The sequence below is a fragment of the Mesoplodon mirus genome (assembly GCF_964341445.2).
Source record: "Mesoplodon mirus genome assembly, chromosome: 15".
Lineage (NCBI taxonomy): Eukaryota > Metazoa > Chordata > Mammalia > Artiodactyla > Ziphiidae > Mesoplodon > Mesoplodon mirus.
Window position 1 is genome coordinate 42,263,156 of NC_138991.1, and position 15,082 is coordinate 42,278,237.

General features: G+C 55.5%; 3 protein-coding genes across 8 annotated transcripts in view; 2 read left to right on the plus strand and 1 right to left on the minus strand.

The window, feature by feature from the left end:
• Window positions 1–15,082, plus strand: part of SEPTIN14 (septin 14) — a gene marked incomplete at both ends in the record, with an annotated part of 568,759 nt that overhangs the window by 178,156 nt on the left and 375,521 nt on the right. The window lies entirely within an intron of this gene.
• Window positions 1–15,082, minus strand: part of CRCP (CGRP receptor component) — an 83,981-nt gene that overhangs the window by 50,264 nt on the left and 18,635 nt on the right. The gene's annotated exons all lie outside the window — the stretch shown is intronic.
• ASL (argininosuccinate lyase) lies at window positions 3,056–12,786 on the plus strand. 5 transcript variants are annotated; one of them, XM_082645131.1, is made up of 17 exons: window positions 3,056–3,204; window positions 3,425–3,479; window positions 6,662–6,772; window positions 7,091–7,174; window positions 7,436–7,492; window positions 7,639–7,736; window positions 9,193–9,270; window positions 9,358–9,435; window positions 9,832–9,884; window positions 10,251–10,313; window positions 10,503–10,617; window positions 10,760–10,844; window positions 10,957–11,016; window positions 11,257–11,340; window positions 12,144–12,224; window positions 12,388–12,494; window positions 12,581–12,786. In XM_082645131.1, exons 2-17 carry the CDS (start codon window positions 3,468–3,470, stop codon window positions 12,723–12,725), a joined length of 1,311 nt encoding a protein of 436 aa, XP_082501257.1. In that variant the 5' UTR covers window positions 3,056–3,204; window positions 3,425–3,467; the 3' UTR covers window positions 12,726–12,786. The 5 variants fall into 5 exon arrangements, with proteins under 5 accessions (XP_082501257.1, XP_082501258.1, XP_082501256.1 ...); XM_082645130.1 differs by having other exon boundaries at window positions 3,057–3,204; window positions 6,578–6,772; XM_082645133.1 differs by having other exon boundaries at window positions 3,158–3,204; window positions 3,324–3,479; window positions 6,578–6,772.

Sequence of the window (15,082 nt, forward strand, 5' to 3'; positions counted from 1 at the left end):
ACATGAAACAAAGTTTTTCAATGAAAGATAGTGATTCCTGGGAGACAGGAAACAAAAGAGGTGAGCCCTATAGTAATCCAGCTTACTATTTTGAGAAAGTTCCAAGGACATGATGCAGGGAGGAAGAACTGAGGCAGAGTCTGGCAGACCCCCTGAGTTAAGAAAAAAAAGTGGAGCCTAGAGAGACAGAGGACTTTAGAGTTCATGAAAAAGTGTAACAGGGAGAAGAGAACTGTGAAGATCTACCGAGGGTTCCCTGCGAGTATTCGGTGCATTACTGATTAGTGCCTGAATGTGAGGAAACTATCTGAGTTTGGGGAAAGAACCATCCAAAAGGATTAAAAAGAATAGTGCCTATTCCTACCAGCCAGACTGGGAAAGCTCATAATTCACTGGGTGGAGTATTCAAGAAGGTCTTCCCTTATTAGTGGGGAATAATTAGCTCTAGATTGCACATTGCTTCTGACCTAAGAGACAATTGAAAGCAAAACCCAAAAGAATCAAACTGTTTCCAAGTAACTTAACTGCATCTCAGAGGAAAGCTCCAAAGGATTTATAGGAATACAAAAATATCCAACACCTAACAAGATAAAGATCTCATCTCTAGCATCCAAAAATTTCTAGGTATGTAAAAAGACAAGAAAATATGAACCATAATGAGGAGAAGGATTAATAAATCAGAGAAGGACGTTAAACGTTATTATAACTATAATCTATAGAAATTGGCTCATGCTGATATGGAGGCCAAAAAGTCCCCAAATCTGCCATCTGCAAGCTGGAGGACCAGGAAAGCCAGTGGTGTAATTCAGTCCAAGTTCAAAGGCCTGAGAACTAGGTATTTACGCAAGGGAAGTGAAAGCATATGTCCATAGAAAGACTTGCACATACAAGTTTTATTTGTAACAACCACAAATTGGAAGCAACTCAAATGTCCATCAACAGGCAGCTGGATAAACAAATTGTGGTATATCCATAGAATGGAATATTATTTGTCAATAAAAAGGAATGAACTATTGACACATGTACTAACATGGATAAATTTCCAAATAATTATGCTGAGTGAGAAAAGACAGATGAAAAAAATATAATAATTTCATATATATAATAATTCCACGTATATATATATATAGAAAATGTAAGCTAATCTATTGTTACAAAGCACATCAGTGTTTTCTTGGGGATGGATGGGGAGAGGCAGGAGGAGGAGATTATGAAGAGGGCAAAAAGGACAACTTTGGATATGATGGATACATTCACTATTTTGATTATGGTGTATTTCCATGGGTGTACATATGTCAAAACATATCAAATTGTACACTTTAAATATTTGTATATTATTGTGTATCAATTAAATCTCAATAAAGCTGATACATACATCGTATATATGTACATATACGTACACACACACACACACACACATCCATACATATCCAGATTCATGAGGCTTTTAACAGTGAGACTGTGAGCATTTTTTAACACTTCCCCAACACCCTTTCCAGCCTCAGTTCATTTGCCAAAGGGTTTGATCCCTGTATGTTGCTGGGTATTCAAGAATGTGACCTCATATTTGCAAAGTACCTCTGGCTTTGACACTTGACCTCCCAGGAGGGGATGTCAGGCCTCAGACACTAGCAGGTAGATCCCAGGGGTTTGCCACAGCACTCTCTCAGTTGTCAGGACCACATGGCTCACAGCTGGTCTCAAGGGCTTCCCTGCCCACCTAGGGGCCTGCTGCAGCCCTGTTCTGGGGCTTTTGTGGGAGAAGACAGGAGAGGTTGGGGGGTAACAGAGATAAAGAGGATGAGGCCTTGCTTCCAAGGAGCCCACAGTTGGGTGGGGAAGAAGACCCAGAAGCCACAACTACAGTGCTCCCAATTCAGGGAAAGACTGCTAGATGCTTCTCCAGGATCGCATGGGAGCCCAGAGCTGGACACCTGGACCAGGAGGGAGTCTTCCCAACATTGATGATGCTTCGCTCGAATACTGACAGGTGAGTGGGAGTAGCAAGACAGACAGTGAGGGAAGGCTTTCCAGGCACAGGGAGGACCATTTAGGAAAGCTTGCAACAGCCTGATGCATCCTAGGAACTCCAAGTAATTCCACTCCTGAGTGAGGGCTAAAAACCTTCAACCCACGAGGTATCCCAGCTACTGGTCCCTTCTCCCCTCCATTCCATCCTCAGTACTGTTGCCAGAAGTATCTTTCTAAAAAAATTTTGGCTCCCCCAATTTTTAACATCTGTTGGCTCCCTATGACCTATGGGAGGACCATAGGTCCTATCAAGACCAAACCCTCTCGTTTGACATTCAAGGCCCTTTACAATCTTACCCCAACCTACTTCCCACCTCTCCTCCCCACCTCCATTCTAAAGCCCCTGACCCTTTGTTATAGCCACTCTTGGTTTCCTGTTCTGCAAGCAGGCCATTCACTTTCTGGCCTTTGGCCTCCCGGACTTTGCCCAGGCTGACCCCCACCCCCCACCCCCCACCCCGGCGCAGGGAATGTTCTAATCCCCTTTTTTTCTGAGCTAACTCCCTTTTATCTTCCAAGACTCAACTCAGGGGACATCTCCCCCAGAATGTGGGACTTCCTGGGCAGAAGTTCAATGGCCCCTGAGGCCAGAACCCAGGCTATTTTGTTGAATAATTAATTAATCGTGTCAGGGAACCCTTCCCTGAGTACCCCAAGATGGACGCCTCACTCTGCGCTGCCCTCTGTGCCCCCTGCACACCTTATCCATGCTTTGTTAGACCTTCTTGAGGCAAGCATCATTTCTTATGCTCATTTCCTTTTCTTCAGTGTCTAGCTCTGTACCTACCACATAGGAGGTGCGGGTACGTGTTTGTTGAATGAACGAATGATCGGGCGTGGCTTTTCACCTTGTGTCTCCTGTGAGCCCGCGAGGCCCAGCCCAGTGTCTTTACCTCTATCCCTAGCCCAGGTCTCCCTCCGGTGCCCGGAGAAGTCTGCAGCCTTGAACACTGCCGCCTCCCTAGGGCCGCTCAGCCCAAAGCCGCTCCGGAGACGGCTCCGCCCACAGCCGGGGTTGGAGGGCGGAGGCAACGCCCACCGGGCCGGGCTGCCTGGGATTGGTGCGGCCGCCGATAGGAGGCAGGGTCAGAGCTGGGCTGCTGTTGACGCTCTCCCGACCAGAAAAGTCCAGCCCCAAGACTGTGGGGAGACTCACTGCGCGGCCAGGCGGTGGTAAGTGCTCGGCGGCTGGACAGGCTGGACGGGCGGGACTGGCGCGACTGACGGGAGGGGAGGACGCAGAGGACCCGCGCGAGCGCGCTAGGCGCTGCCCACGTCCGCCTCCGCCACAGGCTGCGCTCCGCCAAAGGCAGTGCCCCAACCCGGAGCTGGCCCCGCCCGGGGGACACCGCCCGGTGGCCGACGAGGTCGTCAGTCCTGCCCTGTCTTCCAGACCCGGAGGACCTAGGCTCCCGGACGGCAAGGAACCGCCCAGAATGGCATCGGAGGTGAGTGGGACCTCGAGGACGCCTGTCCTCCAAGCCTCCAAACGAGGGGGAGGGGCGCCCTGGGCGCCAGCCGGGACAGTGACCTGCGCACGCGACCTCCCTGAGACAGACCTGTCGCCCTCCACCCTCCTGGTCATTGTCCTCGCTGGCTCCAGGCAGTGGGTACCCCCTGGCGCACCTGCCAGAGCCCTAAAGAGAGCTTTGCCCCGACTTCCCAGTGTCCCCACCACCATCTGCTCTCCCCCGTCCCTCACCCCTCCCCAGGCAGCCTTTGTGGCAAACGCACCAACCCACACTGCTGGGGAAGGTGGCCCTGACCTGACCGTGATCTAGGCCGGGCGGGAAAGGTGCGGCCCACTCATTCAGCACCCTCACCTCTTCATTCCTTCCTTCCCACCCCCCGCCCCCCGTCCTCCTGTCAGTCCCCATCCTGTGCCCCTCTCCTACCATAGCAGCTGTCCCTGTGTAGCAGAGTCCACAGGACTCTTTCTTGCGTGTGCTAAGAGCCAGGACGTAGGGGACCGTGCCGTGTGACCCCAGGACCTGGTGGCTTCCTGTCTCATTGGCCTCTCTCCCTCAGAGCCAGAGGACTCCTGGGTTTTCTGACTTAGTGGCAGGAGTCTGAGGCACAGGTTCCTTTCCCTGGGCCTCAGTTGACTTACCCAGCAGATGGGGATAATGTTAGCTGTCTGCCTTCTCTGTAAGGTACTGGATCGTGAGGTCATTGCTTTGAACCCTTCAGGTAAAAGGGGCTGTTTGCTTGATGCCAGAGAAGGGAACCCTGGGCCTGGGAAGCAGGAGGTGTGGGTTCCAGTCCCTCCTGGCCCCCATTAGCTGGCAAGTCACTTCCTCTCTGGGCCTCAGGTTTTATTGATAAATGGGTTAAGACTGTCTGCCCTGCTAGCTTCTGGGTCGTGGTGGAGGGCCTGTGACAGGGCCGGGACTTTGGAGCCAAACAGACTTGGCTTCTGAAGCAGTCACTCGACCTCCCTGAACGTCTTTCCTCACTTGTAAAATAGGGGTAACCTCATAGGAGGGTGTAAGAGCATCTGGAGAATGCCTGGCACAGGGCGAAGCAATAGTAGGTGCTCAATAAATCATGGCTAATGACACTAAGAGGGACAACGCCGGTATTTCCCGTGTGTTCTAAATTGGCTGTTGCTCTTTTATCCCAGCCTGAATCAGTGTCCCTGTCCCCTTGCCCCAAAGGGATCCTTCTGGCCCAGATGTGCCCTGGCTCACAGCAGTGCCCTCTCCCACCACCTCGCCCCCCTCTCAGTGCCCAGGTGGTGGCACATCACTCTAACATCCTCCTGGGGTCCTTTTAAGACTGCCAGCAGGGTAGGAGCTTGGCCCCAATGCGGAGTGGACTGCCTTCAGGAAACCAGGGCGCCAGGAGACCTCTGCTTTCCCCAGGCCATCCTGTGGGTTGGCACTAATTGGTTTGGCTGCAGCCCCACTTGTTAAATACAACCCACGAAGTGAGTCCAGGGGCCTGCTGGGGGAGGTGATGCCAGGCCCCTGGCTGAAGGGCAGCCTGCCTCCCCATCCTGACTGGCTGGCCCTGGCCCTCTGGCCCCAGTGGTCAGGACCAGGGCCCCACGTGGTGCTTTGCTGGAGATCTAGGCTTGGCAGGGCAGCAGGGGGTAAGGGGCAGGTCCAGCTCAAAAGGCTGAGTGGGGGCAGAGGCTACATCTGCAGGGCAGAGTCCTCTGGCAGCCAAGGCTGCTGGGCACTGAGGGGTCAGCTCGCAGCCTGGGGCCAGAGCACGGTGGAGGTCCCGGGGGTGCACACAGGAGTGAGGAGTGGAGCTAAGGCACACCCTGACCCTGGCAGCCCTCGCCCCTCCCCTAGCAATACTTAGAACTTACTGAGTACCAGGCCCTGTGCTATGTATGCAGTTAGCTTAATCTAATGGCTTAATCTAACAACTCCATCAGATAGATGCTATTATTATTCCTATTTTATAAAGGGACAACCCTGAAGGTTAGAGAGGTAATATAACACCCCTATGACCAGGTGGCTAACTGAGGTCTGGGACATTGCAGGGAGACAGAGGAGAACATATGTCCCCAGTGGCCACTGTAGACCCCTTCCACAGAAAAGATGCCAGCGAAGTAACATTCCCATCTCCACCCCGGACCACTCCCCTCCTGTCCTTGGCTCACTGGGCACTAGGACTACCCCTCAGGGGTTCTGCACTCCCTCCCCCATCTGTCCCATGCCCTGACCTATGCCCTCTTTCAAAACAGAGGTGTCTCTGTCCCATTCCTCTGCCCTTGGCTCCTGGGGGGCAGAGGGTCAGCTAGTGACCTCCTAGAAGGCCAATGATAACAGGTGTGTCCGGGGTGCTCTCCAGAGGAGTGGGGGGTTGGGACATTAGGCCCCACCCCAAGCTGGGGGAGGGAGATGCAGGTAATTTGAGACTGATGGGGCCCCTCAAGTGCCTCCTCACCTGTCCCTGTAGCAAATGTTCAGAACAGCAGAGCCAGCAGAGAGGTCCTGGTGGCGTGTGGGTTTAGAGCAGGGCTTCGACTTCCGGCTGCCGAGGTGCAGTCTGGGCTCTGCCGCTCTCAGCAAGGGCAAGGTACAGATCTGCTCTGTGCCTCAGTTTTTCCTGTCTGTAGCAGGATAGTATTGGTACCCAGTTCACAGCGTTGCTGTCTGCGTGACAAGCAAATAATGGTGCCTGCCAGACAGTGAGAATGCGACATATGTTAGCCAGTATTATTGTCATTATCCCTGGTACATCAGAGCTGGATTCCAGAGTGACTTCTCACTTTGGTCAGTGGCAGGAAGGGTCCCAGAAGTTCTGCTGTGGTCTCAGGGGTGCCTGCCACCATCTCCCTGGAGCAGCGCCCCATGGTGGGAAAGAACCTAACTTCAGTGTCCAGCCAAGTTCCCACGTTCACTCCCTGAGTGAATCTGGGCAAGTTCCTAACCCTCTCTGAGCCTCAGTTTCCTTATCTGTCCAGTGAGAATAACCCTGCCCGCTGGCTCCCACCGCCACCAGATTTGACAACTCTCCTGAGGGCCCTTTGTGGGAGGTACTGTTCTCAAGCGGGGAGGAGACTAATTGCTCGTGCCCTCCCGGCCAGAGCGGGAAGCTGTGGGGTGGCCGGTTTGTGGGCGCAGTGGACCCCATCATGGAGAAGTTCAACTCGTCCATCACCTATGACCAGCACCTCTGGGAGGTGGACGTGCTGGGCAGCAAGGCCTACAGCCGGGGCCTGGAGAAGGCGGGGCTCCTCACCAAGACCGAGATGGACCAGATACTCCAGGGCCTGGACAAGGTACTCTCCACACCCCCAGGCCCAACCCAGCGTCCCTCCCTGTGGTCCCAGGCTTTCACCAAATCCCCGAGCAAGCACAGGCTGCAGTATCATCCCAAGCCTGTCATCTCCCCTCGTAGTGATCATATGCCTAGAGAGGTGCCCTTTAACCACATGCTGTGCTGACTGTCTCTCTTCATCCCTTAATGCCCCTGTGGTCCTGTGGCTCCTGAGCAAACGTGCTCTTGGCCTGTGATGCTCCTCGGGGGTGGAGCGCTGCCAGGACTCAACTGCTGATGCCCGCCCTCCTGCCCCCCGTGTTGCTGCTATCTGCTGCAGGTAGCTGAGGAGTGGGCCCAGGGCACCTTCAAACTAAACCCCAATGATGAGGACATCCATACGGCCAATGAGCGGCGTCTGAAGGTGAGGCCACCCCCCCACCTCACCCCCCACCCCTGCCTCTCCCCTCTCTGGGCCACTTTGAGCATAAGCGCCATCATTCTGTTCCCTTCATCACTGGGACCTCAGAGCAGGAGGCCTTAGCAGAGATGGCAGAGAGCGGGCAGAACCAGGGGACCCCGGGGCAGGGAGGGAGGGCCACAGGCTGGGGAGGCTGTGGCCTGGGCTGACCCCACTGGGCCACAAGCAGGCAGACCCCAGCTGCGTGTCTCCCTCCACCCCCAGGAGCTCATCGGTGAAACCGCAGGGAAGCTGCACACAGGACGAAGTCGGAATGACCAGGTGCCGCCAGCCCACCCAGCTCCCCGCCCTGGGCCTTCCCAACCTTGGGGGGTCCAGGCAGCAGAGCTGGGGCTCAGCAGCGGTCCTGGCTCCCCAGGGAGGCAGCACATCTGTGGTCCCTGAGTGCCACATCCTCCTCCCAACAGGTGGTCACGGACCTCAGGCTGTGGATGCGGCAGAACTGCTCCACGCTCTCTGCCCTCCTCCGGGAGCTCATCAGAACCATGGTGGATCGGGCAGAGGCGTGAGTGCATGGAACACCAGGTGGCAGAGAGGGGCACGAGGGCAGCCAGGGTCTCTGCTCCCCCGAGACAGGCAGCCTGAATGCCAGACCTAGGTGGCAGGGGTAATGAGGGTAGGGGGCCAGGCTCTGGGGTACGGGGGTGCAGCCCGGAACTCCTGGACTGAGGGAGGCAGAGCAGCCAGGAGTGGGGGTTTCTTGCAGCTCCCCGACCCCCAGCCAGCCCCGCTCAGCAGGCAGGGGGAGCTCACCCTTTGAGGGTTCACAGGCCAGAGGCTAAGGCACTGGGCAGATGGCCCGAAGCCTGAGGAAAGGGGCTGGCTTCCCCGGGGCAACCAGAGGGTCACTCCTTGGCCTGCCTGTGCCCCATGTCCCCCGTCCCCACACAGCATGGCGGGCAAAGGACAGAGCTGAGGGCTGCCTCCCGCTGGCCTCATCCCAAGCTTTGGCTTCTGTGACATGACTGCTGAGAAGTCTCTGTTTGGTGTCAGAGACAGGGTTGACCCCTCCTCTTCCCCAGCTCCCTGTGACCCCTGTTTCACTGACTTCACTGGGGGAAAACAAGGGCCCCCAAACTGTCATCCTCGGGGCAGGGTGGGTGTTGGGAGGGTTAGGGAGTGGCTGCCAATGAGTACAGGGTCTCTTTCCTTTTTTTTTTGTCTGCGTTGGGTCTTCATTGGTGCACGCAGTGAGCGGGCTTCTCACTGCTGTGGCTTCGCTTGTTGTGGAGCACGGACTCTAGGCGTGCGGGCTTCAGTAGTTGCAGCACGTGGGCTCAATAGTTGTGGCGCACGGGCTTAGCTGCTCTGCGACATGTGGGATCTTCCCAGACCAGGGATCGAACCCATGTCCCCTGCATTGGCAGGCAGATTCTTAACCACTGCACCATCAGGGAGGTCCCAGGGTTTCTTTCTTGGGGTGATGGTTGTACACTATATGTACACTTTAAATGGGTGATTTGTATGTGAATTATATCTCAATAAAGCTATTTAAAAAAATAAGAACCGTCACTCACAGCACCTCTGCCACTGCCCTGCCTACTTTAAAGTGCCCCCAGCTATTCTGGGCTCCTCTGGAGTTCCTCTCATGCTCACAAACTCGGCCTCTCACTGCCAGGTGGTACCTGCCACGCACCTCCCCTCCTGCCCTGGCCCCTGCCCAGATCTGCTGCCAAGGTGCAGAGGCCCCAGCTGAAGGTGTAATCTCTACTTGGTCCTACGCTCACCCTCTGGATGCTCCACAGCCATGGCCCAGTCACAATGCCCCACCTCCCAACCCTTCCCTTACACCATGTTTGTCCCCAGGAGATCACTTGGTCCCTTGTGCAGGCAGATCCTTGGTGAGCCTGCCCTGCTCTTCCCTACAGGGGCCCAGGCCTGCAGGGTCCCAGGGTCCCAGGCAGGCCTCGCCTGAACCTCCTGAGCCCCTCAGGCTCCCTGCCCCTACTCTTGCCCCATAGGGAACGTGACATCCTCTTCCCAGGATACACACACCTGCAGAGGGCTCAGCCCATCCGCTGGAGCCACTGGATCCTGAGGTGAGTGGGCAGTGATGGAGGGGCGTGGTGGAGGGGAGGGGCCCAGCCCAGGCTGCCCTGACCCTCCTGCCTCCTGGCTTCCCACAGCCATGCTGTGGCACTGACCAGAGACTCTGAGAGGCTGCTGGAGGTGCAGAAGCGGATCAACGTCCTGCCCCTGGGGAGGTGAGGGAGGCCCAGCGCTCCGAGGATGGGGCTGCTGCCACATACTCAGCGTGGTCCTTGGGCTTCAAGAGAAGGGGAGGGGCCAGGAAGGGCAGAGGGCGCCAGAAGCCAGGCAATCAGCCTCCCTAGCCACGGTGGGAGGGGGACCACAAATGGACCCTCAGCTGTCTCTAAGATGGGGGCGATGAGTGTGTCACAGCCAGGCCAGAGCTCTCCAGAGAGCCAGCCAGCTGCTCACATCGTGCCGCTTCCCCCGCGTGGGGACAACTGTCTGGCACCCAAGCCGACCAGGCCGCAGCCCTGGCAACCAGAGCTCAGCACAGGTGTGCATGCAAGTACATGCCAGGCCTGCCTGCCGGGAGCCCCGGTCACTCAGAACCCCTCCCATCTCTGCAGCGGGGCCATCGCAGGCAACCCTCTGGGTGTGGACCGGGAGCTGCTCCGAGCAGGTGAGGCACCCTGCCCCTCCTTTCCCAGGAGACCACCCTCAGCACCTGCCAGGTCTCGCAGACACACTTAGAGAGGGCAGGGGTCTGGGTAAAACTCTGGTCTATTATCTATGGACAGTGAGGCTAGAGAGGCAAGGGGAGGCCATGGGAGAGGTGCATGGTACCGGGGAGACTCAGGGCTCCCGCCTCCCTCCTGGGACCTGTACCAAAGACCTTCCCAACCTCCTGCCCCTCCCTACTCCTCCTCCCTGAGAGGGGGTCGTTGGGGGGGCGCTGGGCAGCCTGGTTAGGGGGTGGGGGTGGGGAGAAGGCCCCTCCTCGCCCTCCAGCCCAACCCTATTGCCTTCCCCTTCCCGAATTGGCCAGAACTGAACTTTGGGGCCATCACTCTCAACAGCATGGATGCCACCAGTGAGCGAGACTTTGTGGGTGAGTCCTGGGCGCTAGCCCGCCCGCCCTCCAGGGCCAGTCCCCTGCAGTGCGTGCTGCCTTTGTCCCCCCACCCTGCCTCCTCTCCAGCTTCCTGCCACCCCCGTATGGCCCACCGGACCTTCTCCAGGCTGGGTAAGGGGCGAGGCCTGGTGATCAGACAGCCTGCTCTCCCTTTCCTCCCACAAGCTGAGTTCCTGTTCTGGGCTTCGCTGTGCATGACCCACCTCAGCAGGATGGCCGAGGATCTCATCCTCTATGGCACCAAGGAATTCAACTTGGTGCAGCTCTCAGATGCCTACAGGTAAGGCTGCGCCTGCCCTCCCCGAGCTCTGCGCCCACCAGCATGGCTTCTTTCCTCCTCACCCCAACCCCCGGGCAGAGCTGCCCAGCAGACCAGCCAAGGGGCACTGGAGCCCCTTCAGCCCTGGCATCTCTGTCTCCAGCACCGGAAGCAGCCTGATGCCCCAGAAGAAAAACCCAGACAGCCTGGAGCTGATCCGGAGCAAGGCCGGGCGAGTGTTTGGGCGGGTAAGCAGGGCAGGGAGTTGGGGTAAGGCCTCTGCGCTGACCCGGAGGGTCCCGAGGGAACGTCCGGGACAGGGTCCGCGGTCCAGCCTCCTGATCCTCCCTGTCTCTTCAGTGTGCTGGGCTCCTGATGACACTCAAGGGACTTCCGAGCACCTACAACAAGGACTTACAGGTGCGAGGCTGGGGACCCAGTTGCATATACACTGCATACCAATTCTCGGGGTCCTGGCTCATCTGGGCAGGGGCCCCACAGAACTGCCACCTCCTGTCCTGCGCACCCAGCCCTGGGAGTGCTCTCCTCTCCCTTGGTTCGGGGTGTACAAGGTGCTGAGTGTTCCCAGTGGAAGGCAGTGGGGAGGCCTCACTGGGGACCGGGCTACTGGGCCCTCACCTCCTGCCACGTGCCTCCCAGGAGGACAAGGAAGCCGTGTTTGAAGTGTCCAACACCATGAGCGCCGTCCTCCAGGTGGCCACTGGCGTCATCTCTACACTGCAGGCAAGACACGCCTCTTCTCCCCGAGGCCCCTAAACTCAGGGCTGGGATGCCAGGAGGGTGATCTTGAGAGGAGGCAAGCGTGGGTGGGTCCAGAGGCCGTGGGGCAGAGGGAGGGGGCATGTGCTTGTTCCTGCCCTGGGAAGAGCGAAGAGACACACTGCAGTAGAATGGAAGTGGGTTAGACTCAAGGAGCCCCATCAGCTGGCCTGGCCAGATTTCTTCTTTAACCATTTACTATGGGAAATTTCAGTATACAACAGTTGAGAGGCTGTATCATGAACCCTTACGTACCAACACTCGGCTTAAACAACAGTCAACCCATGGCCATTCTTGCTTCAGCTGTCTGTACCCACTACCCCCTCCACTGTTGTTTTTAAGCAAATCCCCCTCATCATTTCATTCCTAAATAGTTCAGGATGTGTCTCTAAAGCAGCGGTTCTCAAAGTGTCCTCCCGAGATCAGCAGCATCAGTATCACCTGAGCACTTGACAGACCTGCAATCCTAGGCCCCCCTGCAGACCTGCTGAATCAGAGACTCGGGCTTAGGCCACAGAGATCTGTATTCATTATAAATCCTCCAGCTGCTTCTGATGCTAAAGATACGGAGGCAACTCCAGTAGCACAGCTAATAATTATCAATAATTATGAAATGATGGTTCAAGCAGAGAAAGCAGAAGAGGGTGGGTAAGAGGGGATCTGCCCAAGGCAGGGGACTTCCTGGCTGAGGGGGGGTAGGCCTTAGGCTGGCAGCTCCAGGACCAAGGGCCCCCCAGATTCACACTCGCCTGGCCTGCTGTCCCCAGATTCACCGTGAGAACATGGCACGGGCTCTTAGTCCTGACATGCTGGCCACTGACCTCGCCTACTACCTGGTCCGCAAAGGGGTAAGTGTGGGGCAGCCAGGGTGGAGGGGCGAGGGGACAGCAATGTTCCTCAGGCTGGGGGTGGCGGTGGTCATGGCACAGGGGGAGCGCCGGCACCCCCAGCAGAACAGGGAGCTCAGGAAGCCTGCGTCAGCACCGCTCTCCCCCCACCCCGCGCCCCCAGATGCCATTCCGCCAGGCCCACGAGGCCTCTGGGAAAGCCGTGTTCATGGCCGAGACCAAAGGGGTCGCCCTCAACCAGCTGTCGCTGCAGGAGCTACAGACCATCAGGTGCGCTCCCCTCCCCTCCCCTCCCCTCCCCTCCCTCTGCTGCCTTCCGCCAGGCCAGCCCGGCCCACCTCCTCCTTTCCCCCCAGCCCCCTGTTCTCGGCAGATGTGAGCCACGTGTGGGACTACGGACACAGCGTGGAGCAGTACGCAGCCCTGGGGGGCACCGCGCGCTCCAGTGTCGACTGGCAGATTGGCCAGGTGCGAGCTCTCCTAGGGGCGCAGCAGGCCTAGAGCCCTCCCCATGCCTCTCCCAAATAAAGTGGGCCCCAGAGGAGGCTGTGTGTGTTTCCTGCCCAGCCTGTCTGCCTCAGTCGGTGGGGATGCAGTTAGGGGCCATAGAGGAAGTGGAGGAACTGGACAAGCATGGCTAGCTACAGGGATGGGGAAGGGTGGAGGGATGCGCATCAGAGTCTCCACCCTGCACAGGCCCCACCCCCTTAACCGCAGGCCTCACAGTGACTTCCTGCCTTGGGTGTCTTGGAGGGACTGGCTTCCTTGGAGCCCTGGTGGGAGCTGACGGGCTGGGTTAACCCAGTCGGCCCCATCCATCCCCCTTCCTTCCAGTGTCCTCCCTAGGCTGCCCTGCTCACATTGTCCCCTTGCTTAACCCACCCTTCCCCAGACCATCAGGGTCCTGTACCCTCTGAGGGGAATGGTGTATCTGGTGGTAAAGTCAGTCATCTGGCTAGCATGTGATGCCAGGCACTAGGTGAGCTGCATACACAGGTAAAGAAGACGCTTCCTCCACCCTGAAGAGTAATGTACAAATTCCCAGACACTTAACTGTGAGGTGAGGGCCACGGACAGGTGGTGCCAGAGGGGCCTGCCCGTGCTGCAGTCAAGGGAGGGATGGTCTCACTGAGGCTGCAAAGACCCCGAGGCCAGGCCTAGGACATAGTAAGTATTCCATAACGGTGGTCCCCAGAGCCAGCAGAGATGCAGAGGCCTCGTCTATACAAATCTCACCAAAATCCTGCTAATAAAACATAAATTTTAGATGTTTCTTAACAACAAAGATAAGCAAGCTAAACACAAAGAAGAATGAATAACTCCTCCTGAGCGACTGTGGGAGCAATGAGAAGACTTTGTAAACTAAAGAACCAAAACTCCAGCAGTGGGGACACTACACCAAATTCCCAAAAGGGTGAAAACTGTGGGTCACACATAGAATCTTCTAGAGTGGTGGTTCTCAGAGTGTGGTTCCTGATTATTATCATCATCATCATCTTCAAACTTGTTAAAAAAATGTTCAGTCCCCACTGAGACCTACTGAATCACATTCTGGGTGGGCCCAGCAGTCTGTGTTAACAGGTCCTTCAGGTGATGCTGACGTGTGCTCAGGTTTGAGAGTCACTGATCTTTAGAACCTTGTTACACAAAGTTGCTGCAGATGAGCAACATCAGCCTCCCTGGGCCCCTACCCTGACCTACTGATTCAGAATCTGCAGCTTAACAAACTCACCAGGTTATTCTTGTGCACATTTAGAGTCAGAAGTGCTGATCTGTAGATAAACAACAAGGACTTATTGTATAGCACAGGGAACTATATGCAGTAACTTGTAATATCCTATAATGGAAAAGACTCTGGGAAAAAAAATATATACATATATATATGTGTATATATATACACACATATATATATAACTGAATCACTCACTTTGCTGTACACCTGAAACTAACACAATATTGTAAATCAACTATACTTCAATTTTTAAAAATAAAAAATTAAAGAAACCCAGAGGGGTCAAACAGAAACAAAAGTGTTAAGAGTAAAAAAAAAAAAAAAAAAGTGCTAATCCAGAGAATGCCTAAAATCTAGTCTCCGAAATGAAGGAGGGCCTCAGCCATCCAATAGCAGACAGGATTAAAATAACTAATACATTTAGCACACGGAGAACTGGAATAGAGGGAGGCAGGAAGTTGCTGCAATGCCTCCCTCCATCTCTACCGCCTCCATTGAGGGGGCACACCCCAGTCTAAATGGGGACTCTTTCCAGACAATCCTGTTAAAAGTTCCTCCTTAACTGAATTGCAGTCAGCCTCGCTGGGCTTCCCACTCAGGAGCCTGGCCTGACCAGAAGGAATGGCCTGTCCTATCTCAGGAAGGGCAAGAGTTTGTGCAGCTTTCCTCCCAGACTCTGTCCATACATGACTGAGCTACTACCCATATCTGCATCTTTCTGTTCTGCTACAGACTGGCTACATACTTTCCTCTTGTCTACTGTGTTTTTAATCTCAGAAGCTGTTTATACCAAAGCTCAGTGTGAACTTGTATTGATTTCCTATTGCTGTAACAAAGTACCACAAACTTCATGGCTTAAAATAACATAAACACTATTTTATAATTCTTGAAGTCAGAAGTCTGAAGTGGGTTTTTTAATTTTTTAAATTTATTTTTGGCTGCGTTGGGTCTTCGTTTCTGCACCCAGGCCTTCTCTAGTTGTGGCATGTGGGCTTCTCATTGCGGGGGCTTCTCTTGTTGCGGAGCATGGGATCTAGGCACGCAGGCTTCAGTAGCTGCAGCACACGGGCTCAGTAGTTGTGGCTCGAGGGCTCTAGAGCACAGACTCAGTAGTTGTGGCACACAG